This window comes from Elgaria multicarinata, chromosome 20, assembly GCF_023053635.1.
Source record: "Elgaria multicarinata webbii isolate HBS135686 ecotype San Diego chromosome 20, rElgMul1.1.pri, whole genome shotgun sequence".
Lineage (NCBI taxonomy): Eukaryota > Metazoa > Chordata > Lepidosauria > Squamata > Anguidae > Elgaria > Elgaria multicarinata.
The window spans coordinates 9041427-9065173 of NC_086190.1; the positions used below are offsets into that span (position 1 = coordinate 9041427).

A 23747-nucleotide genomic window follows, 5' to 3' on the forward strand; every position below is an offset into this window, starting at 1 on the left:
TGAAAAAGTGCAGAAAAGGGCCACTAAAGTGATCAATGGGCTGGAGCATCTCCCCATGAGGGAAGGTTACAACAGCTGGGATTGTTCAGTTTGGAAAAAAGGAGACTATTATGCATCGTGTGGAGAAAGTGGATAGGGAGACATTTTCTCCCTATCCCATAATATTAGGACCCAGGGTCATCCCATGAAGCTGATTGGTGGGAAATCCAGGACAAGAAGTCTCACTGTTGATGGAGTTTCTGATCATCATCAGACAGGGGGAGGCAATCGCGTGTTCTTACCGTTGCTTTTCTCTCCGCTTCTGTCCCACAATACTTTCTTTTTCTTCACACAGGGGAAGAAAGAGGAAGTGAACAATGACCACATGGCCCATTCAGCCACTAGATGGCGATGTCTCATTAAAATGAATTGAGCACATGGAGCAAGCAAACACAAGAAGTACTCAATTTCAAGCCACATGACCACCCATGTAATGGCGCCAATCACATTCTAGAAAGCATATGCAGAAAGCCATGGTAAGGCAATGCTGATGGATAGAAAGGTGTGGGTCACCAAATGTGGTGAAGCTCTACGTCAGTGCTGATGGACAGAAAGGGGTGTGCCTCCCACACTAGAGGCATTCAAGAAGCAGCTGGACAGCCATCTGTCAGGGATGCTTTAGGGTGGATTCCTGTATTGAGCAGGGGGTTTATTTATTTAAGCATTTTTATGCTGCCATTCAGCCAAAAAAGGCTCTCACGGCGGCTTACAAAAGTATTTCTTGACAGTCCCTGCCCACAGGCTTACAATCTTAAAGACATGACACAAAAGGGAAGGGGATTGGGAGGGAGGAGGAGGAGGAGGGGGAAAAGGAAAACAAATTCAGGCACTACAATCATAGTTGGAAAGCTCAGTAGTTACAGTTGACAGTTGGCAGCAGGAGGGAGGGGGCTCTCAGCTGGAGCTGGACCCAGGCACAGTGGAGAGGTGCCTGGCTGCTGCTTCCTCCCTCACTGGTGGCCTCTGCAGAGACAGTTGGTAGCAGGAGGGAGGGGGCTCTCAGCTGGAGCTGGACCCATGCACGGTGGAGAGGTGCCTGGCTGCTGCTTCCTCCCTCACTGGTGGCCTCTGCAGAGACAGTTGGTAGCAGGAGGGAGGGGGCTCTCAGCTGGAGCTGGACCCAGGCACGGTGGAGAGGTGCCTGGCTGCTGCTTCCTCCCTCACTGGTGGCCTCTGCAGAGACAGTTGGTGGCAGGCGGGAGGGGGCTCTCAGCTGGAGCTGGACCCAGGCACGGTGGAGAGGTGCCTGGCTGCTGCTTCCTCCCTCACTGGTGGCCTCTGCAGAGACAGTTGGTGGCAGGAGGGAGGGGGCTCTCAGCTGGAGCTGGACCCAGGCACAATGGAGAGGTGCCTGGCTGCTGCTTCCTCCCTCACTGGTGGCCTCTGCAGAGACAGTTGGTGGCAGGAGGGAGGGGGCTCTCAGCTGGAGCTGGACCCAGGCACAGTGGAGAGGTGCCTGGCTGCTGCTTCCTCCCTCACTGGTGGCCTCTGCAGAGACAGTTGGTAGCAGGAGGGAAGGGGCTCTCAGCTGGAGTTGGACCTAGGCATGGTGGAGAGGTGCCTGGCTGCTGCTTCCTCCCTCACTGGTAGCCTCTGCAGAGACACTTGGTAGCAGGAGGGAGGGGGCTCTCAGCTGGAGCTGGACCCAGGCAGGATGGAGAGGTGCTTGGCTGCTGCTTCCTCCCTCACTGGTAGCCTCTGCAGAGACAGTTGGTGGCAGGAGGGAGGGGGCTCTCAGCTGGAGCTGGACCCAGGCACAGTGGAGAGGTGCCTGGCTGCTGCTTCCTCCCTCACTGGTGGCCTCTGCAGAGACACTTGGTAGCAGGAGGGAGGGGGCTCTCAGCTGGAGCTGGACCCAGGCACGATGGAGAGGTGCTTGGCTGCTGCTTCCTCCCTCACTGGTAGCCTCTGCAGAGACAGTTGGTGGCAGGAGGGAGGGGGCTCTCAGCTGGAGCTGGACCCAGGCATGGTGGAGAGGTGCCTGGCTGCTGCTTCCTCCCTCACTGGTGGCCTCTGCAGAGACACTTGGTAGCAGGAGGGAGGGGGCTCTCAGCTGGAGCTGGACCCAGGCAGGATGGAGAGGTGCTTGGCTGCTGCTTCCTCCCTCACTGGTAGCCTCTGCAGAGACAGTTGGTAGCAGGAGGGAGGGGGCTCTGAGCTGGAGCTGGACCCAGGCACGGTGGAGAGGTGCCTGGCTGCTGCTTCCTCCCTCACTGGTGGCCTCTGCAGTTACAGTTGACAGCAGGAGGGAGGGGGCTCTCAGCTGGAGCTGGACCCAGGCACGGTGGAGAGGTGCCTGGCTGCTGCTTCCTCCCTCACTGGTGGCCTCTGCAGAGACAGTTGGTGGCAGGAGGGAGGGGGCTCTCAGCTGGAGCTGGACCCAGGCACAGTGGAGATTGGGGTTGGACTCGATCATGCTGCTTTTCCTGCATACAGCAGGAAAGGGCACCACATTTTGCTTCAGGGATTTACAGGGAACTTATTTGTAGCGGAGAGAAGGCCAGAAGTAGCAAAAAATGCACGGGAGGGGGATGTTGTCATCAAAAGGAGCAAGAAAAACCTTGAGCGGGCAGTAACGAGTGTGCAATAAAACACTTGTCTGATGGCACACTCTCTATATAGTAAATCAGTTGCTGAGACTTCTTGAGCTGAGCTGTGTGTGTCTGTTTTGCTTGAGAGAGATGGGCTTGTATTGCAGTTTGTAGATATAAGAGTTTATGGATATGCTGTGTTTTAAGGCAAGGATTTCAAATGCTAGCAGAGTAACCCTATGCATGTTTTTTTTTCAAAAGTAAGTGTCATTACTATCAACAGGCTGCAATCCTATGTGCACTTACTTTGGAGTAAGTCCTGCATCAAAAAATTATAGAATTACATGTTTACTCAGAAATAAGCCTCACTGAGTTCAATGGGACTTACTCTCATAAGTGTATGACCGCAATCCCAGACACTCATTTTCCCTGCAGAGCAGAGGTGGTCAACACATGGGCCATGGGCTGCATGCAGCCCCCCAGCCTTTTTTTTTTTTTGCACACTCTTGATGAAAAACTCAGTCCTACTGTGCCACTGAAATTCAATGGCATAGCCCTCTCCACTTTGCGGTTATGATGTGGGGGAGCACATGCAAAACCAAATAAAAAACCGGGAATTTCAGCACTGGAGTGCAGCAGGAGGAGGGATATGAGCCTCCGTGGAATATATTTATTTATTTATTTATTTATTACATTTCTATACCGCCCAATAGCCGGAGCTCTTGGGAATATAGGAGAGGGAGCTGTCCTCCCCACAAGTGCAGTGGAGTGTGAGTTGTCTGAATCTGGATGCAGGGGGACATAGCTGTATAAAGCTGCTTTATACTGAGAGAGACCACTGGTCCATCAAGCCCAGCAGCTCTCCATCATTTTACACAAGGAGCCCTTTCTTGATCCCACACCCCAAGACCCCTTTAGCTGTAAATGAAGAGAACTGAACCTAGGAGCTCTAGCATGCAAAACATATACTCTGCCCATTGAGGCATCACTCCTTCTATGGGATGTATTTTTGATCCCTATAGAAACAAAGCATGGCAGATAATGCACTGGATCAGAAGTTTGTGGGATCCAAGTGTTCAGACCAGATTACTTGAAGTACTGCTTTCACTCATATGAACTTGTCTGGACCTAAATATCAGCCACAGAAGCACTGCTTGTAGGCCCACCATTAAGATCAGTTGGTTTACTAGATTCAAGAGATAGAGCCTTTTCATTGGTGGCTATGTCTATGGAACTTCCTCTTGAAGGAGGTCCATTTGGCTCCTTCTCAGGCCATTGCTAGACCAGACCTACATCCGGGGATCATCCCTGTGCATCCAAATGACACACAGGGGATCCCAGGAGCAGGCAGGGACGACCCCTCCATTGGCCTGGGATAATCCTTAGGTCTAGCTAAGGCCCCAGATTGCTTGTAAGTGGGCTTTAAAGACCTTTTATTATTATAATCCACTTTTTATTGGAATCATGAGTTGCATTTTTAATGCATCCCCTTCATTTTTAATGGTAATATGCTTATATTGGTCTGCTTCGATTTTTTATGCTCCTGCTTTTAGTTAAGTGTGTGTGTGTATCTATCTATCTATCTATCTATCTATCACACACGCATACACACACAATTTGTTTTAGGATATTAAGTATAAGCCTTATTGAGGAAATTTGTTTTGAAAAGTGGCCTTTAAATTCTTAAATAAATGAAAAAATAAAAATGATAATTTGATTTCAATGACATTACCTATATTTGTTTGGGAACATCCTCTCGCAATCTTTGCATTCATGGACCTGTCCATCTGTAGCGCCCTCCTGCTTAATCTCCTCGCTCAGTGACTCGTAGAGTGAGCTGACGGCATTGCAGGAGTATTTCTTGTGCCGCCTCATGTCCATCTTCGACTGGAAAAGTTCATCACAGTCCTCACAGCGGAAAGTGTGCACTTCTACAAAATAATAGAGCAAATGTGGTCATCACCAATGTTGCTGTGTTGGGGGGAACCATGAAGCCTGACCTAATGAGCCCATTGGTTGAAGAAGAATTTAGCCTACTTCTCTTTACTGATGTTCTAAACAAAGAAACAAAGAAACCAGATTAGACTTTTGGTCTATCTAGCCCAATATTGTCCACTCTGACTGGCAGCATCAATCCAGGATCTCAGGCGAAGAAGGATCTTACCTACCACCTTTTATCTGATTCTTTTTTTAGGTGGAGATGCCAAGGACCTCCTTCATGCAAAGCCAATGCTCTATCACTGAGCAGGAGAAAAAATAGGCAAAATAAGCCAACCAATATAAATGTGCTTTATTTGCACAATGTATACCAATTACAGAATTGAATTTTCCTTGTTGCTGATCTTTTTTTGAAGGGGGAAGATCCACACATGATCAACTACCATGTAAAGGAGAAAGCCAGGCTACAACTCTTCATCCTATGCTAGTTTTCTGTTCAGGAATATAGCTCAGTGGTAGACGATATGCTTTGCATGCAGCAATGGATTCAAAGAAACTGAAGTGTGGAGGAGTGAACTGGGGTTCCTAACTGCACAAAGCACATTTAACTAAATGTGTTTAGAGATTCACTGTAGACCTTCCCTGTCAACACAGGGAAGTCAGAGTGGAGGGAGAGTGGTCAAAGTGCACGAGCTTGTCACCTCTCCATGCTTCCCTTTTTTGAACTCCTGAAAGGAGCTAGTCTAATGCGGCACAAGACAACTTCTTATCACACCAATTTTTCTGTATGGAGAACAAGTATGACCCCTCACTTCCTGCTTGAAGTGGTACTGTAGTGCAGATGCTAGTCTGAGGAAGAAATATTGAGATAGGGGCATGGGACCTTCATGCCTTCGACAGTGACATCAGAGTTTTACATTTCTTTGCATGGTAGCATGCCAGCCCATGAAGCTTGCTGAAATAGACCCTGCACTAGAATTTATGAGGGATTAATTCCAAAATATATGCATCACTCCCCAAAAGCAGAAAACACAGAATCATGCTTAGATGCTATTGTACCCATATAAGTTTCAAACCAAACTCTTGAGCATTTAAAGGAACAAATGGGACCTGCAACACACAGTCTGGAGTAACCTGTTCAGTATTTAGCGAGCCGGTCATCCATTCCACCCTTGCTCCAGTTTTCCATTTTCCCTGCAGCAGATTCTCTAGTATTATTCTGTGGGCATTGAGCATGCTTTGTCGTCTTTGAATGTTCTTTTGGGGTGGGGCAGGAGGTTATGTTTACCTAGGGTGACCATATTTGGGAAACCAAAAAAGAGGACACCTAGTGTGTGTGTAGGGGGAAGCAGCTTTCTGAGTCCTGCAGAAAGTACGTTATTCCCCCGCCCCCTTAAAGAACCCGATTGGAGTGGAGGAAGGGAAAGGATTTCATTCTGCACCACCACCATCCACTCCAATTGGGGCCTTTTCTATAATGTCCACGAATGACCCACTTTCCTCTTTAAGACCTCAATTGGAGCTCGGGGTGGGGGAATGACGTGCCTCAAGAAAGCATGTCACTCCCTCCTGCCATGCTAATGGCAGCCTTAAAGGGGAAGGTGTGTCATTCCTGACATTATTGAAAATTCTAGAAAATCCCCCCTGACACCATGGAAAGAACAAAAACCAGAACAAATCCGGGGAAATCCTGACAGTTGGTCACCCTAGTTTGCCTTAAGATTTCCCCCGCTAAGTATCTTTTTATTTCTGGAAATTCTGATGTTCCCCAAGCATGCCAATACCTTCTTCTAGTTTCTCAGTACGAATTGTGGGAGCAAACAGGCCAGCAGCGAAGAGAGGAAGGCTGTAAAGAGTGGCTGCACAGCCCCAGCAACAGCAGGGGACTGCTGAGGCAATCGGCGCAAAGATGGGGAGGGGCCAAACAGGCGGACCCAGCCGAGTGAGCTCTGCCTCCAGTTCAGCCTGAGGGTCCCAAAGGCAGGCCTCCCATGCGGGTCAAGGAGTGCAGCTGCTGACTGGTATACATAGGCCACAGCTAGACCTAAGGTTTATCCTGGGATCATCCAGGGTTCGCCCCTGCCTGAGCACTGGATCCCCTGTGTGTCACCTAGGTGAACAGGTTTGACCCCTGGATGATCCAGGGATAAACCTTAGGTCTAGCTGTGGCCATAGGCTGCCTGCCTCTGAGACCATAGCTATCAGGACCAGCAGCCATTGACAGCTTCTCCTCTGGGAATTCATTTAAACCCCTTTTAAAGCAATCCAAATTAATAACAACATCTTGTAGCAGTTTAATTATGTGCTGTGTGAAGAGGTACTTCCTTTTATCTGTCCTGGATCTCCCACTAATCCACTTCATGGGATGACCCCATTGGGTTTTAGTATTTTAGATTAATATTTTATTTGATATTTTCATACTGGTATTTTTTTTTAACCTTTTGCATTTATTTCTTTATGATGATGTTCTTAGCTGTTTTGGGCTTCCTTTAGGAGGGAAAAAGCGGATACAAATAAATGATGATGAAGATGCATACTTCTCTAAATTTTATGATGCAGTTCTTGGCACAACAATTGCATACAAAAATGCCTACGTTAGGGAAAGTTGCATACAAAATTCAAAGATTAGGGAAAATTCTGTATGAAAGGGTGAACTTTAATGTGATATATATCTATATCTATATCTCATAAATTTTTGCAGAGACTGGATAGAACAGACTTATAATGGAAATGCAAACTGACATGGACCAAAACAGACTGATCCATCCATCTTTGGGTTGACCTAGGTACTAAGAGCTTAATATGAAGGCAGAGGGTGAAAGTAATAAATTACTGTATTCAAGGTCAAACAAATTAAAAGGAGGGCAGCTATTATTACATTTACAAGACAGCATCCTGACTGGAGTGCCAAGCTAAACAATCAGTTTAGTGCTGTACATTTTCCAACAGAACAACTTCTGGGAGTGGCGTTGGGGTGCAGTGGAATTTCTTCCTCCCAACAATATGCTAGAAACAGAATTTTCAATTCCCACTGTGTTTTTCTTTTACTGTAGCCACCTCCCCATAATTCCCCAGCATTTATCCTCTCAATTTCAGAAACTTATTTTGTAGTTAAAATTATACTTTCCTCTAACATTTTACTGCTAATTTAAAGCCTGTAACAGTTGACTTTTTTCTCTTGGTAAAGGTGTGTGAGAACACAAAGTTCAGAACTAACTAGGGCTGATTCAAAATAACACTGATTCATTCCCACTAAAATGACTTGTCAGTTTTTCAACTTGTCAGTTTTTTTTGGTGAAATAAGAATGTCTTGCAAAACCTGAAAGATGCTTAACTCAAAAGCAGACCCAAAAGTTTAAAAGGCATCCGAAAGGCTTTAAAATACATTTAAAGGGAGAAGGAATCAGAGACTAACTGTGCAATTCTATGCATGTCTGAGCCCCACTGAGTTCAATGGGACTATGACAAATCCCTACTTCTGATGTAGCTCAACAGTATTCCCTAGAGCAGCCGTAGGCAAGTAAAATCTAGTGGGGAGCAAGATGACCCCACCATTCAGTCCTCCATGGGGTAAACAACATCAAGGGGGCATGGCTATGTCCCCTGATATAATCTGTTCCCTGGCTGGCTCACTGGGTGGGTCATCCACCCAGTGCATCAGTGGGGACCTGGGTTTCTCTGTGAGTGGGGCTTTTCCCATTGGAGATGACCCAATAGAGAAGGCACATATGCAGGAAAGTTCTGGATTGGGGATAACAATGGAATTCCTCACCTTGCCTTCTCCCAAAATGTCAGGAGCCTGGGGGTGGCGCTTGGGGAAAGAGAGAAGCCCATGGATTGAACTCAAACTTCCACAAACTTGATTACCTCCATAGGACAGATTAGGCCCACAGTCCAAGGTTGCCCACCAGTGCCCTAGACCATCTGGCACCACCACGCAGGGGCACCTGAACAGACTTATATCACCTTCATGTTCTCCAACATACATCCAAATATCTCTTTTTTATATATAATGGGCTAACTGGTGCAAACTGACTCATTCTTTGAGATGCAAGTTTAAAGTTAAGAATGTGGGTCATGCCACTAATTTTCTCATTTGCTGGCTAGACTACTGACATCAGAAATAGAGGACATCATGTAATTAGACAACAGCAATCATTTTCTGCAAAGGGGCCAGCTTTTATTGAACTCAGATTCCCATAAAAGTACGAGTTTGCTCACTCCTCTTGAGCCTTCAATACCATCTAATCAGAGGCCAAGATGTTCTCTCTCAGGCCATCCACACTGTGATGAACTCTGCATATGCTCTGGAACCCAAGATTCTATTGAAGTAGGTAACTTGTAACTATATAACTTTGTTTCACTTTATTTAATTTATTTGAAATTCTGCGTGTGTGATGGTAGCCTTCCCTTCCCTTTTCCCTTTTCATTCTTTCCCAAAATAAGCTGCTTTTGAATATTTGGGCATGTTTGAAAAGTGAATATTTCACTAAAATCTCTTCCCTATGTGAAGGACTGCACAGTTACAAAACTACCATTTGTGTTCTTGAGCTTTAAAAAAGGGTTTCTGGGCTTTGGTCAAGGAAATACAAAACACCTTTCTAGTTAGTAATTCCTAGAGCTGAATTAGTAATTCCTAGTAATTCCTAGGCTGAAGAGAAGGGTTCTTGACAGAAGTTCCAAAACTCCCCATGTAGCTGAACGGACTAAACTGTATCAGGAGCTTCACCCTGACGAGTAGCAGCCTATCAACAAATTTTTGGAGGGGAATCTGTAAAAAGAAGCAGTCTCCCATTAGGGAGAAGTCAACCCCACACCCTTAACAGTTTGGAAGAGTTTTGGAGAAATTCCAAATGAGAAAACTGTTTTAAGCAAATACCAAAAACTGGTTCTGAAATTGGAAGTGCAAATACACACACAGGAAGTTTCTTCTTCTTTCTGTTGATTTTTGTCAGGACTAGGAAATAGCAAAGAAGGAAGTGAGAATAGATCTATTGTGGTCCAAATTTCAGAAGCAGAGGAGGATCATCTCTGCTGTGGAATCCAGTGATGAATGTGAAAGGGAAGAAGCCAGAGCAAGGGAGAGGAGAGGAGAGGAGAGGAGAGAGAGAGAGAGAGAGAGAGAGAGAGAGAGAGCGAGAGCAAGGAAAAGATGCTTGAACTGCAAATTGAACTTCCCAGAGTAAACCTCCAGGTACCCTATAATAGAATTAGTGGATGCCAGACACCTTTTCAGGTTCACAAGAGACAGTGATATTGAAGTTTTTTTCATGATATGAAAGGTCCTGCAAGGACCCTGGAACATCAAAAGAAGAGCACATGAAATACATAACCTCTTAAATCACTGGAGGATTGGAAGAGGTATACAAAGATACGGCGATTTCAGAGTACAATATGGTATTTTTAAAAGCAGGGTCAGAAATTGCTTTGGATAGTTGAACAGAGCTGGAGAAACTTCAGGGCTCTGAAAATAATATCTCTGAGATTTCCTTCAGGTGTGTGTGTGTGTATGTATGTATGTGTGTGTGTTTGGAATAGCTTCTGATGGTGGCAACTTCACAACAACGTAGGAATGAAGCCAGACTACAAAGCACATGGTGTTCGATGTCTATATACTAATGCCCAGAATATGGGAAACAAACAGAACAAATTTGAACTCTTAATATTTGAAGGCAAATACAACTTGATAGGTATAACTTAAACTTGGTGGGACAACTCCCACGACTGGAACGTAGCAATTGAAGGATATAACTTGTTCAAAAAGAACAGAAGATATACAAAGGGACGCGGAATTGCACTATATGTTAAAAATACTTACCCCTGCCCAGAAATACAGAAGGATGAACCTGGAAGCCCCATCGAGAGCATCTGGATTAAATTAAATGGAGAAAGGAATAAAAGGAACATGATAGTCGGAGTCTACTACCGACCAACCAACCAATCAAGGAGAAGATGAGGATGAAACTTTTGATGTAGAAGTGATGGGGGACTTCAATTACTCCAATATCTGTTGGGAGACAAATACTGCCCAAAGCGGCCTTTCCAAGAAATTCCTGACAGATGTGGGTGATAAATTTCTCCTAGAGAAAGTGGAGAAAGGAACTAGAGGATCGGCTATCCTTGACTTGATATTGACCAATAGGGATGACTTAGTGGATAAAGTTGCAATTATGGGAACTTTAGGGGATAGTGACCATGACATACTTGATTTTTTTTTAAAGGAAGCATACACATACTCTGGATTTTAGAAAAGCTGATTTTAATAAACTCAGGACTATGATAAGTAAAGTCCCATGGCAAGTGAGAAATTGAGTTTTTTTTTAAAAAAGGAAATTTTAAAGGCACAATGGCAAACAATTCCAAAAAGTAAAAAAGATAGAAGACAACAGAAGAAACCAATGTGGTTCCACAAAAAGCTTAAAGATGACCCAAAACCAAAAAAGGATACATATAGGAAGTGGAAGGAAGGCCTGGGTACAAGAGAAGAGTACAGACACGTAGCACAGAAGTGCCAAAATGGAGTCAGGAAGGCTAAAGCTGAGAATGAGCTGAGACTAGCAAAGGATGCTAAAAGCAATAAAAAGGCTTTCTTCAGATATATGAATAGGAAAAGACAGAGGAAAGAAATGGTGGTTCAACTGCTTAATGAGGATGGCAAATTGATAACAGATGACAAAGAAAAGGTAGAAGTGCTCTATTCCTACTTTGGCTCAGTCTACTCCCAAAATCAGGTCTACGACCACACTAGGAAAAGTGAAGTACAAGCTGAAGGGGCAGGACTTCAGTTTGAGATTGATAAACAAATGGTCAAGGCACACCTCATTTCTTTGAACGAGTTCAAATCTCCAGGGCCTGATGAACTGCATCCTAGAGTAATGAAGGAGCTGGCAGAAGAACTCTCAGAACCACTTCTTCTATCTTTGCAAAATCATGGAAGATGGGTGAGGTGCCGGACAACTGGAGGAGGGCTAATGTTGTCCCTATCTTCAAAAAGGGCAAAAAGGAGGAACCTGGGAAGTACAGACCAGTCAGTCTGACATCAATCCCTGGGAATTTTTTGGAGCAGATTATAAAGAAGTCACTCTTTAAGCACCTTGAAAATAATGCAGCGATTACTAGAAGCCAGCATGGATTTGTCAAGAACAAACCCTGTCAGACTAATCTGATCTCATTCTTTGATTGGATAACCTCCCTTGTGGACTGTGGGAATGCTCTGGACATAATATATCTTGACTTCAGCAAAACTTTTGACAAAGTGCCACATGACATTCTGATTAACAAACTAGCTAAAAGTGGGCTAGTTGGAACAATTATTAGCTGAATCCACGGTTGGCTACAGAATTGGACTCAAGGAGTGCTTATCAACAGTACCTTCTCAAACTGGGGGGAGGTAATGAGTAGGGTACCACAGGGCTCAGTCCTGGGCCCAGTGCTCTTCACTATTTGGATGAAGAGGTGCAGGGAATGCTTATCAAATTGGCAGTGGGATAACTAATATCCTGGCAGACAGAAACAAACTTCAAAGTGATCTTGATAGGCTGGAGAACTGGGCTGAAAACAACAGAATGAAATTTAATAGGGATAAATGCCAAGTTCTACACCTAGGAAAAAGAAACCAAATGCACAGTTACAAGATAGGGGATACTTGGCTCAGCAATACTACAAACGAGAAGGATCTTGGAATTGTTGTAGATCACAAGCTGAATATGAGCCAACAGTGTGATGTGGCTGCAAAAAAAGCAAATGCTATTTTAGGATGCATTAATGGAAGTATAGCTTCCAACTCGAGTGAGGTACTGGTTCCCCTCTAGTCGGCACTGGTTAGGCCTCGTCTTGAGTACTGAGTCCAGTTCTGGGCACCACACTTGGAGAAGGACGCAGACAAGCTGGAGCGTGTTCAGAGGAGGGCAACCAGGATGATCAGGGGTCTGGAAACAAAGCTCTATGAAGAGAGAGTGAAAGAACTGGGCATGTTTAGCCTGGAGAAGAGAAGATTGAGGGGAGACATGATAGCACTCTTCAAATACCTGAAAGGCTGTGACACAGAGGAGGGCCAGGATCTCTTCTCGATCATCCCATAGTGCAGGACATGGAATAATAGGCTCAAGCCAGATTCCAGCTGGACATCAGGGAAAACTTCCTGTTAGAGCAGTTCACCAATGGAACCATTTACCTAGGGAGGTTGTGGGTTCTCCCACACTAGAGGCATTCAAGAGGCAGGTATGCTTAAAGGTGGATTCCTGCACTGAGCAGGGAGTTGGACTCGATGGCCTTGTAGGTCCCTTCCTGCTTTTCTATTCTATGATTCTATGAAGACGACTAAGTTGCTAACGCTGAGAGCTAGACACTTTATCAGTTTGTACAGTGTAACAATTCTTTTTATCCTGTCTTCCAGTTCTATATGAAGCAGCCGCAAAGCAGAGACCATAAAACCATTGCAGAAGTGGGAAACCCAAGGAAGGAATTTTGGGGGATGCGACCAGTCCTGTTTTGAAAGGTCAGCACCAATGGGCATCCCTCTCCAAAATCTGAAGCTGAAACTAGAAGCAACCCCAGAAGGTAGCACATTCCCATGACTCTCCCTGCCCCGCTCGAGGGCTTACACCAGGTTTGTAAGCCGGTTAAGGGTGGGCTGAGGAAAGCATTCTTCGTTTGTCTCATCCTCTACTGGCATACCTTGGTGGTGGTGGAAGGCAGCTGCACTTTTAGAAGTGCTGGTTTAGCCACCATTTTAATCTCTCACATAGCTCTCAGACTGATGGATGTGCCAGGGGGCATTGTGGGGAATGAAACACTTTTTAAAAAAGCAGGGTGAGGGGATTGCAAGGCCCTGGCTATGGCAACTCCAGCACTGCCGTCAAACCCCAAACAAAGTATATCCCAACCCACCCATGGAGATGGAATAGCACACTATTGGTTTTGGTTTAGGGCTCATGGCATTAAGGCTGATAATCTCACAGCAATTCTTCTCTACCAGTCCTCTCTGTCAAGCTTGTGTTATATTACGTTGTGTTTCTTACGTTCCATCAGTAGCCCTCCTCCCTCCCAAAAAACACACCAATCCATAATAGCTTTCAAAGAGACCAAGGGGAACACAATTATGTAGCATCTACATGCTAATCTATCAGAAGCATATCTGAAAGGAATTCAAGAGCCCTGCTCAAAATTCCTGCAGTGATAAGGGGGTCTGCTACATTTGGCTGTGGTTTGGAAGAAAGATTAAAAAAAGAAAAAGATAATTATCTTTGTGTGTAACATTGAAACATTTCCTTTCTCAGGCAATTCAGAGTTCCAAAGAAAAATAAGGAGTGAAAGCCTTGTTGAAAGCAAAGGGAATAATAAAAAAGAACAGAAAGAAAAAGTGTGAAAAAGTAAAATGTTTGATGATGATGATAGGCTATTACATTTGGAAAGCAATTAGTTAGCAACTGCTTGCTTCTTGATACACTATTAAGAGGAAGATAAATTCCATAGAATGGCAAAATGGAGCATTGTTCAAAGCAAGATTGGGGTGTTTGGTTTTCTTCCTGAGTAGATTCAGAAATGTGTCATTTTGGAATTAAAAAATGAAATCTTTAAGATGGAAACAGATAATCCAAAATGAAGCTCCTCCATCTTTATTCACCTTCTCTGCTACATTTCCCCCCTAACTATCAACAGACCTCTAGTTTGAATTGCTACAGTCCAGAAAAGACTGTACCAGACTTCAGTTCTGAACACACAGTTCAGCTGAAAAGCCCAAAATCTGAGAATGCCTCAACTACAGGAGTCATGACAGCATGGCCAATAGGGTAACATTAGGGTAACTTTTTGTTTTTAAATATGTATGTCTCCTTTTAATTATCGTTTTGAAACTGTTTTTGACCATGATAATATGTATTTCAAGACACACCTGCTTGGAAAGTGTATTATTTAATCTTTTTTCTATTGTTAATATTTTGTTACAAAAGATGTTTTTGTTTTCAGATAGCCCTGAGGAAGGACGTTTTCCATCCGAAACGCGTTAGCTGCTTTTATTAAATCCTTTTCTATAAAAAATAACAACTTGCAAGATTATCCTTGGTTCCGCCCCTGCCTTCAGCTTGTTTTTTCACTCCCCCACGGGGTTTCCCTTCTCTTCCTGTATAACATTAGAAGCCCCCAGAGCACACGAAATGGCAGCTGACAGAGCGCTGATCAACACAGCATCTCTCCCGACCCACTCCCAAACCTGTCACAGCTTCCAGCACTCATGGCCTGCATCAAATCAATTTGACACAACCCTCCCCACAAATGAGCCCCCAACCCTGCTCTAGAATGGAGCTTCCTCCCCCCCCCCCTTTTCTGGCACGATACTTCCAGGAACATGTCCTCCAGTCCCTGCCCCCAGCGCTGATCTGCCCTTCTCCTTGGCCGGCACGATTATTTAATATTTCTATTAAATGATGCATTTTGACCCATAGACCTTCCTCTCCAATTTGTTTGATAGAATTGGCATGACGTACGTTTTGTAAAAAATAATAATGCTGATAATTGTCCACCCTTAAAAATCTTTTTTAAAAATTAACAGGGTTGCCATCATCATCATCATCATCATCATCATCAATCTCTCTTTTCTTGCTCATGGTGGTTTTTCTAGATGGACATGATGGGCTTTGCCAAGTCATGCTGTCTTTTACTGATTCAGACATTTTCTGACTATTGAACATGTTTTAAGTATGACTACTTTCTGGATGTTGGTGTGCATGTATTTTTGTAGGCCTGAATTCCGAAGGTTTTCTTTAAAAAATAATAATAATAATTGATATAATGCTGGTGACGGATGTGACTAATGGAATAACTGTAACTTTTCCCTGTTGCCATAGGTCTTTAACTTCTATAGCTAGTGGTGTATATTTCTCTCTCTTTTCCTCTTCCTTTTCTGCAACATTTCTGTCATTAGGTTTTGCTATGTCAATGAGGTAGGTGTATTTGTCTTTGTTGTTTTTGACTGTTATGTCTGGTTGAAGTTGAAACAAGCTAAGAGGTGCTAGCCTTCAGTCCATTTTGTTCCATGGCTAATGTTTGCAGGGTAATAGTATGCTTGTTTGCTTGTTTGTTGTACTAGATTTTTCTGTACTTGTCAACTGCTTCATTTGTTCAGTGGTAGCAGTATGCTGAATGTGTGAGTATGGATATGAGAAAGGTGATGGGGAAAGAGTGTTAAATGTTAGGAAAGTTGAGACTATGGTCATCCAGTGAAGGATTTGCAGTCAGAAAAGATATGTGAGGGAAGGGAGCCTGTATCACATAGAGTATAGCAAAAGCTTCAAAGTACAGCAAAAGCTACAAAAACAGGAATGAGTGAAGTTTATTTCAGATACATTGAATGTCTCACTTGTTCTTTATTCCAGTGATTTTAACATTAAGATGTTATGTAGAACAGCTTTGTCTTGCGTGCTGTGAAATTAGACATGTGACCAAGGCCATGTTTGGGTGGGCACACCCCTTGGGGGCTGGACATATTGGGGCGGCCATGTTGTCCTCCTGTTTGGTTTCCAAAATATGGTCGCCCTACCATATACCTGCTGTTCAATCTGGGCAATTTCACATGTATCACATGGATTTACACTTCTGTCTCAAAGAAATGGAAATTAGAAGCCATGCCTATTAGATTTCTTCAGATAGTTTCATGGCAAAGCTGGGGCTATCTAGCACACTTAGGCCAGATCTACACCAAGCAAGAAAGCGGTATGAAACCAGTATATGGTATGTGTCAGTGGGCCCCAACAGTTGTCAGTGCGCTTCAATACCGCTATAAAGCAGTAGTGTGGCTCCTGCCTCTTATATAAAGCTTTCATATCGCTTTCATAGTGCTATATCCTGCTTAGTGTGGATTAGGCTTTCGGTCCACTGTACGGTCATTCTTCTCTTGCAACCATTTATACTACTTGCCACATACAGAGTACCACTGTCCATAGCTGTTCTTATCAGAGCTGCCCATAACATAATACCACGTCATAGTTTTTTTTGTCTTGTGGCAGAGAATTTCAAACACGATTTCCCACCCCACACCCACATTCTGAAGTGGTACAATCAAGGACTCTACCATGAGATCTAATTGCACCTTTGAGCTGTAAAGAGGTTGTGTGGACACTGTGGTCAGAAGGGTCAGAAGGGACGAGTAAACTAGTCTTCAGAGAATAAGATAACACTTGCAATGAAAAGTTTGGGGCTTAATTGCCATTTAATTGCCTTCTTGCCTTAATTCCCTGAAGGTACAATTTTATGCATGCTTAGAGAGAAAAAGTGAACGCTGGGAGTTGAGATGCATAGGATTGCCCTAAGACTCGTTGGCAGTGGATGCCTGAAATTCCTCACTTTCCCCCTCCTCTGCTATGTGCATCATATCTACTGAAAAGCTGATAGCGCACACAAATCCTTTTATTGTTGTGGCATAATCAGTAACAGTGCATGATCAGGCATTGATTCCATGCACTCCAGATGAAACTATTATAGCACACACAAAATCAGTTTTGGATCCCAAAGACATTCCGTTTTATTAACCAGAGAATAAGGAACATGCTGAAGCTTACTTCCTAAACACAGGAGCCAGTTCTGACGACAATATGTTGCATTCATATAATTGGACAGAATAAATTATATATACAGTTCATGACATGTGTCTGGGGTGGGGAAGGAGGCTTATGTCTTCAAAGGAATGGAAGGGGGGATTGGTCTCACCTTCCAAGCTGGGTGGCAGGTTCCCAGCAGAATAAGTGCCTTCTTTCATATACACCAGCAGCTCTTCTCCAGGCTCTATTTCTTTAATAACTTTATAATAAATCTAGACATTTACGACACAAAAAGAAAGAGAAGGAAAAAATTAAATCTGCACAGCCACTTGTGTCTCACTGAGTCATCTGAAAAAAAATGGGCAAAGAGAGTTTTTGCTTGATCAGTTTGATAATGCCCAAAGTCAGCTTTTACCCGACTGTAATTTCTACAACACATTTGCCAGATTTTCGTGGACTAAAAACAATTACATCGAGCTCAAACCTCAACTTTTTAGCAAATTCACAAAGATCACTTTTGATATGGTTGCAAGACAAATAGGGATATACGGATTATATGAAATCTCTTCTGTCTGTGTTTTGTGGATTGTCAAGCTTCTTTAGTGATGGAATTGGATTTTTTTTTTAGTGTCCAAATTTGGGCAAAAGCGAATTTACGCAAATTTACCCATGTGGACATTTCCCCCCAAAAGCACATTTCCACTCTTTAGCCTATGGGGAAAATGGGTGTTTCTTGCCAGGGTGTGTGTGTGTGTGTGCACTTGTCTATGATGAAATTTGCACAAAATTTCCAAAGATTAGAAAAATATTCCACAAGTTCATGGAATCAACTGGACAGGGGAAAAGTCTGTCCACTGGGGAATCCACAGGTTAGATGCATAAAAATCCAAACTTATTTGGTTCAGTTGTGGATTTTTCTGACATCCCTAAGCACACAACTTGCATTGACATGATGTGTGTGTATTGGTGATTGGCCTTGTGGAAGTTTCACACATGCACACACATGGAGATCATGATTCATTGAGGCATCCTCTATTCCATTCCAAATTGCTTGTTCTAAGGCAAACTATTCAGTACTTAAAATACCATGGACTGATTTGTACTCAATTTTTCCTTGAAAACACTCCAAGAAAGGTGGTTTCACACACCCAAATAAGTGTTGTGAGCCAAAGCTCTGCACAACTTGTTCACTTTAGGATTGGAAACTTGATTTTGTTCTGACTTTATACTGTTAGTTCACCCTACCCAGTGCCTGTTTACCCTACCCTGTGCCTGTTTGCATTCTCTTCCCCTCCTTATTGTTTTATTATGATTTTATTAGAATGTAAGCCTATGCGGCAGGGTCTTGCTATTTACTGTTTTACTCTGTACAGCACCATGTACATTGATGGTGCTATATAAATAATAATAATAATAATAATAATAATAATAATAATAATAATAATGGAAAATGTCCCACACATTGCACTATGGAGCTTTCACTGAAGTTGAAGTTAATGTGAAAGACTCCCTTCATGTATGCATTTGTCTTCTAGATTCTTGATCATTCCTCTAGTGCTCTCTTGAATTTTTCCCTAACTTCTTCTGTATTTACTTGTAGACTTATTAGATCTAATCTAGGGATGCAGGAATGTCTCTGATGAGCATACGACACTCCCATCAAGAACTCTCATCAGCATTAGCTTCAAGCTGAGCTCTGCATATCCAATAGTGATCTATAGGTTTGGAAATACCTCAATCATAAAATGAGCCACAGTGGAGCTCCATGTAACTTTGAAACTGGTTTGCTCCTGAAAAAAAACTAAAAGGTGATAACAACTATAGGCTGCTTGCTGACATCCCCTTCCTGGGCAAGGTGCTTTAGCAGGTGGATGCCAGCAAACTCCAAGCACTCTTGAATGACACTGATTACTAGGTCCAATTCAATCGGGTTTCAGGTTTGCTTTGGGAATGGAAATTGCATTGGTTGCCCTGTGGGATGATCTTTGCCAAGAGAGAGACAGGGGGAATGTGACCCTCTCGATCCTCTTGAACCTCTCTGGAGCTTTCAATACCACAAACCATTGTATCCTCCTGGATAGGCTATCTGAGCTGGGTGTTGGAGGTACTGCTTCGATGGCCAATTCCAGAAGATGGTGCTGGGGGATCATTGCTCTGTCTCCTTGCAGTTATTCCATGGGATGCCACAGTGCTCTATTTTATTCCTCATGCTGTTCAACATCTACATTAAACCACTGAGGGAGGTTATCCAGAGTTATGAACTGAGATGTCACCAATATGCAAATGACACCCAGCTCTATCTCTCCTTGTCATCGAACCCAGGTGAGGCAGTGGTGTCCTGAGTGGGTGCAGTAATGGATTGGATGACAGCCAATAAACTAAGACTCAATCTAAGATGAAGGTACTGTAAGTGGGTAGTTCCTCTGTTTGGATGACCAATATTCAATCTGTTTTGGAGGGGGGTTGAACTCCCCCCTAAAGGAGTAGATTTGTAGTTTGGGGGTGCTCTTATATCCAGCATCGTCAGTGAAGGCACAGGTGGCCTCAGTGGCATGGATTACCTTTTATCAGCTTAGGCTGATATACCACCTGCTTTCCTATCTGGACAGATATAGCCTAGCTACAGTTATCCATGCTCTGGTAACCTCTCATCTGGATTACTGCAATGCATAATATGTGGGTCTGCCTTTGAAAACAGTCCAAACTATGGCAGTGAGTTCATGAATGGGGACTGGCTGATATGATCATATTATGCCAGTGCTTTATGATTTCCACTGGGTGCCAGCCCACTTCCTGGCTCAATTCAAACTCCTACAAATCCCTAAACAGCTTGGCCCCAGGTTATCTGAAGAATCATCTCCTTGCATATACACCTGCCCAGAACCTAAGATCATTCACAGGGGCCTTTTTCTGGGTGCCTCTGCCGACTCAGATGAGGTGGGTGGCAACTAAGGAGAGGGCCCTTTCAGTGGTGGCAACCAGGTTGTTGAATGCCCTTGCCAGAGACATTCGCCTGGTGCCTACATTGTGCTCTTTTAGGTTCCATGTTATTTCCTCAGGCTTCTTCAGAGGAGGAGGGCCTTCTCTGCTGTGGCACCCCGGCTGTGGAATGAGCTCCCTAAGGAGGTTCGCTTGGCACCTACATTATATGCTTTTAGACGCCAGGTGAAGACCTTTTTATTCTCCCAACATTTTAACAATCTATAAATTTTAAATTTGTTGTTTATTCGTTCAGTCGTTTCCGACTCTTCGTGACTTCATGGACCAGCCCACGCCAGAGCTTTCTGTCGGCTGTCGCCACCCCTAGCTCCCCCAAGGTCAAGTCTGTCACCTGCAGAATATCATCCATAAATTTTAAATAACATGGTGTTTTAAATTTGTAATTTTGCATTGCTGCTGTTTTTATCTGGTTGAGCTTTTATATTGTATTTTATATTATGGTTTTATACTGTTGTTTTATACTTTGAATGGTTTTAATTTTTGTGAACCGCCCAGAGAGCTCCGGCTATTGGGCGGTTTAGAAATGTAATAAATAAATAAATAAATAGCCCTTCATTATTTCTTTAAAAAAGATTTTTGTGCATGTTTGGATTTTTGCACCGATGCTGATTTTTATCTGGGTTCCCACTTTAGTTTTACTCTGTTTTAAATGCATGATTTTTATATTATGTTTGACTATGCTATTGAATTTTATGGTTTTAAGTTTTGTTTTGTGAACTGCCCAGAGAACTTTGGTTGATATGCAGTATAGAAATGTAATAAACAAACAAACAAAATCCATATTTTACCACTCTTGATACACACACACACCTGTTGCAGATCAGTATCCTGAACAAACAGCCAGACTGAGAACGTTACCACTGGATTTGCAAAAACAACCCAATAACTTGATGTTCAAACGTCATACTTAACTAAGCCAGCTGTGCAACAATGAAGAGCAATGATTCCAGTGTGCACTGTGTTAAACAGACATCCCGGTCTTTGAATGGGGAATCTGAGCAACAATTAAGCCAATGGTTTATAATAATAATAATAAAAAAACTGTTCTGACTTGCATTATGAAATATCCACCATGGGGATAAGTGTCCCAAGTACACAAGACCAGCACATGGAGAGGTGAAAAATATCCATGGAAAGAAACTGTTACATGCTAAGAGATTATATTTTAAAGCTTGGCTACTATGCCAAATGGCAGTTGCTTCATTTGTCTTCCAATACTTATGAGCCTCCTTCTTAACAGAAACATTTGCTAAAGATCCTACAAAAACTAAGGGTCTTGCTAGATGACAGGGTAGCCCCTGTGCATCCATATGACACACAGGGGATCCCGGGCTCAGGCAAGGATAACCCTCCCTTGGCCCAGGATAACCGGCACCGGTTGTGACCTGGTATTTCCCGCAGTCTTGGGCTGACCCTGAGACCACGGAGGTGTAGCCCGTTCTGCTGCTTTCCATGGCTACTGCAGTTACTCACGAGTAGCCTGGAAAAGCGGCGGACGGCGCACAGTGTTCCACAGGAGTGCTGCAGCCATCAGGGCAGGGTGGGGAGATGGGGTGGGGGGGAAACGGAGCGAGGTGGATGGGGGAAAATGGAGCCAGGGGGGATGGGAGGGATCGGAGATCACGGGTGGGGGGATTGTGGCCAGGGTGGGGAAATCGGGGCAGGGGGGAGTGGGGAACCCTTTTTTTAAAAAGCCTTCCTTAATCAATGGTGCGCTCCTGCGCACCCGGCCCTTTAGAAAATTAAAAAATGGCAGACACGATGGGGCTTTCCTGCAGCCCGTCGCGTTTGACATTTAGACTGGGACGACAGCCCACACTACTTTCCGGTTGGCCCCTCCTCCCAATCGGATTCAAAGTAGGTCTAGCAAGGCCTTCAGTGTCTTCCTTCTACAAGTAGTATCTTTCAAACCGTACAATTATTCCTTGGAGGCAAAATAAATTCAGTCCTGAAGTTCTTCCTAATTCCATTTTTTGAAAGCCCTTTGAAAATCCTACAGATGTCTCAAAAGCTTTGCTTGCATTCACCTTGAATTTGTTATTAGCCAAAATTTGGTGGTACCTTTAGTGTGATGTGGTAAAGATAGCAAGAGATGTGACAATCAAGCTGATAAATGTTTAGGTTTTTTTTTTAAAAAAATCATTTCAGGATTTCTTGCAGATAAATAGAATTACATTTTAAAAAACAACAACCCTTAAACACTAAAATTAAGTGCTTGAAACTACATTAGTTCAGAGACATTCCTTGCCTCCTTCTCCCAAAAACAGCATTAGGTGGCAGCATTGTTGGGGACCTGTAAAGGCTCATTCCACTCCCTGTAGCATCCTGGCCCTGCTCTTCCCTTTCCTTGACCTTGCTGCCTGTTCATTTGCCCTCTCCAAATGAGTGAGAAGTGAAGGGAGCTAGGAAAAGAAGTTTCTCGCCTGCCCAAGGGCCTCTACTTCCCTTGCTCGGCTTCGTCCATTTTCTTCTGCTGCCCCTTACGCCTGGAACGCTCTTCCAGAACATTTGAGAACTACAAGTTCAATCGCAGCTTTTAAAGCTCAGCTAAAAACTTTTCTTTTTCCTAAAGCTTTTAAAACTTGATGTGCGGACTTTATACTGTTAGTTTTACCCTACCCTGTGCCTGTTTACCCTACCCTGTGCCTGTTTGCATTCTCTTCCCCTCCTTATTGTTTTACTATGATTTTATTAGATTGTAAGCCTATGCGGCAGGGTCTTGCTATTTACTGTTTTACTCTGTACAGCACCATGTACATTGATGGTGCTATATAAATAATAATAATAATAATAATAATAATAATAATAACAACAACTAGTAGTAGCAGTAGTAATCTCTACATGCCTTTCCCTCTGGAAACTAGTGCAGATTGAGTCCAGAAGAGGAGACAAGAGAATAGGCAGCAGGTGGCAACAGTGGGAGTGGTGAGGAGGTGGGCACATTCAAGGAGGGGGGCATTTAAAGCAAAAAAACGAAAACAAAACATGTAAACACCATAGGTCTCTTCCTTCCGTTTGCCTGCCCTAGATTTGTGCACAAATGGCCTCTTGAAATTCTCCACTGTATTTGTGGACAGAGAAATTGGGAGGACCATTTCATCAAATGGGGAGAAGTTCTCCAAATGTTTCTCGGGGATGGGTGGGTGGGTGTTGCCATTAGCAGTGGCAATTTCTTCCTTTTTCCCCATGTTTCTTTTTTTTTTTGTCACTTCAACTGTGTTGGCAAACTGGATGCCATTGGCAATCCTCCGCACTACCTTGGACCTAGAGTTATTCTGGGGCATCACGTAGGGTAGAAAATGGCAGCCACTATGCAAAAAATGGTGGAAAGCATTTTTTTTTTGGGGGGGGAGGGAATCTCCCAAACAGCCTTCCTTTTCTAGGGAATAAAAACAATTTCAGAATTTTTCTCAGAAAGAAATGTTTTTCTGAGAAATGTTGGCTCTGCATTGTCTAAACTTTTGATTGTAAGCTCTCCACAGCAGGTAGGTATCTGCCTTTATTTGTGTCATGCATACTGATATCACAAATAGATCTAGATTTAGATCTATTTGTACAGCACCATGTACAGCACCATGTACATTGATGGTGCTATATAAATAAATAAATAATAATAATAATAGATAGACAACAGATAGATAGATTCAAAAATCATAAACTTGTAATAGGAACCTAATTGAACCTGCCATAAAGTTTCTGTAACAAT

General features: G+C 43.5%; 1 protein-coding gene across 1 annotated transcript in view; it reads right to left on the minus strand.

The window, feature by feature from the left end:
- PRDM16 (PR/SET domain 16) overlaps positions 1-23747 on the minus strand; it is a 379417-nt gene that overhangs the window by 54579 nt on the left and 301091 nt on the right. Inside the window, exons 5-6 of the mRNA XM_063145447.1 lie at positions 17211-17313; positions 4303-4501 (exon numbers count right to left, since the gene is read on the minus strand). Of these exons, the coding sequence (XP_063001517.1) occupies positions 4303-4501; positions 17211-17313 (302 nt within the window). The remainder of the gene's footprint in view (positions 1-4302; positions 4502-17210; positions 17314-23747) is intronic.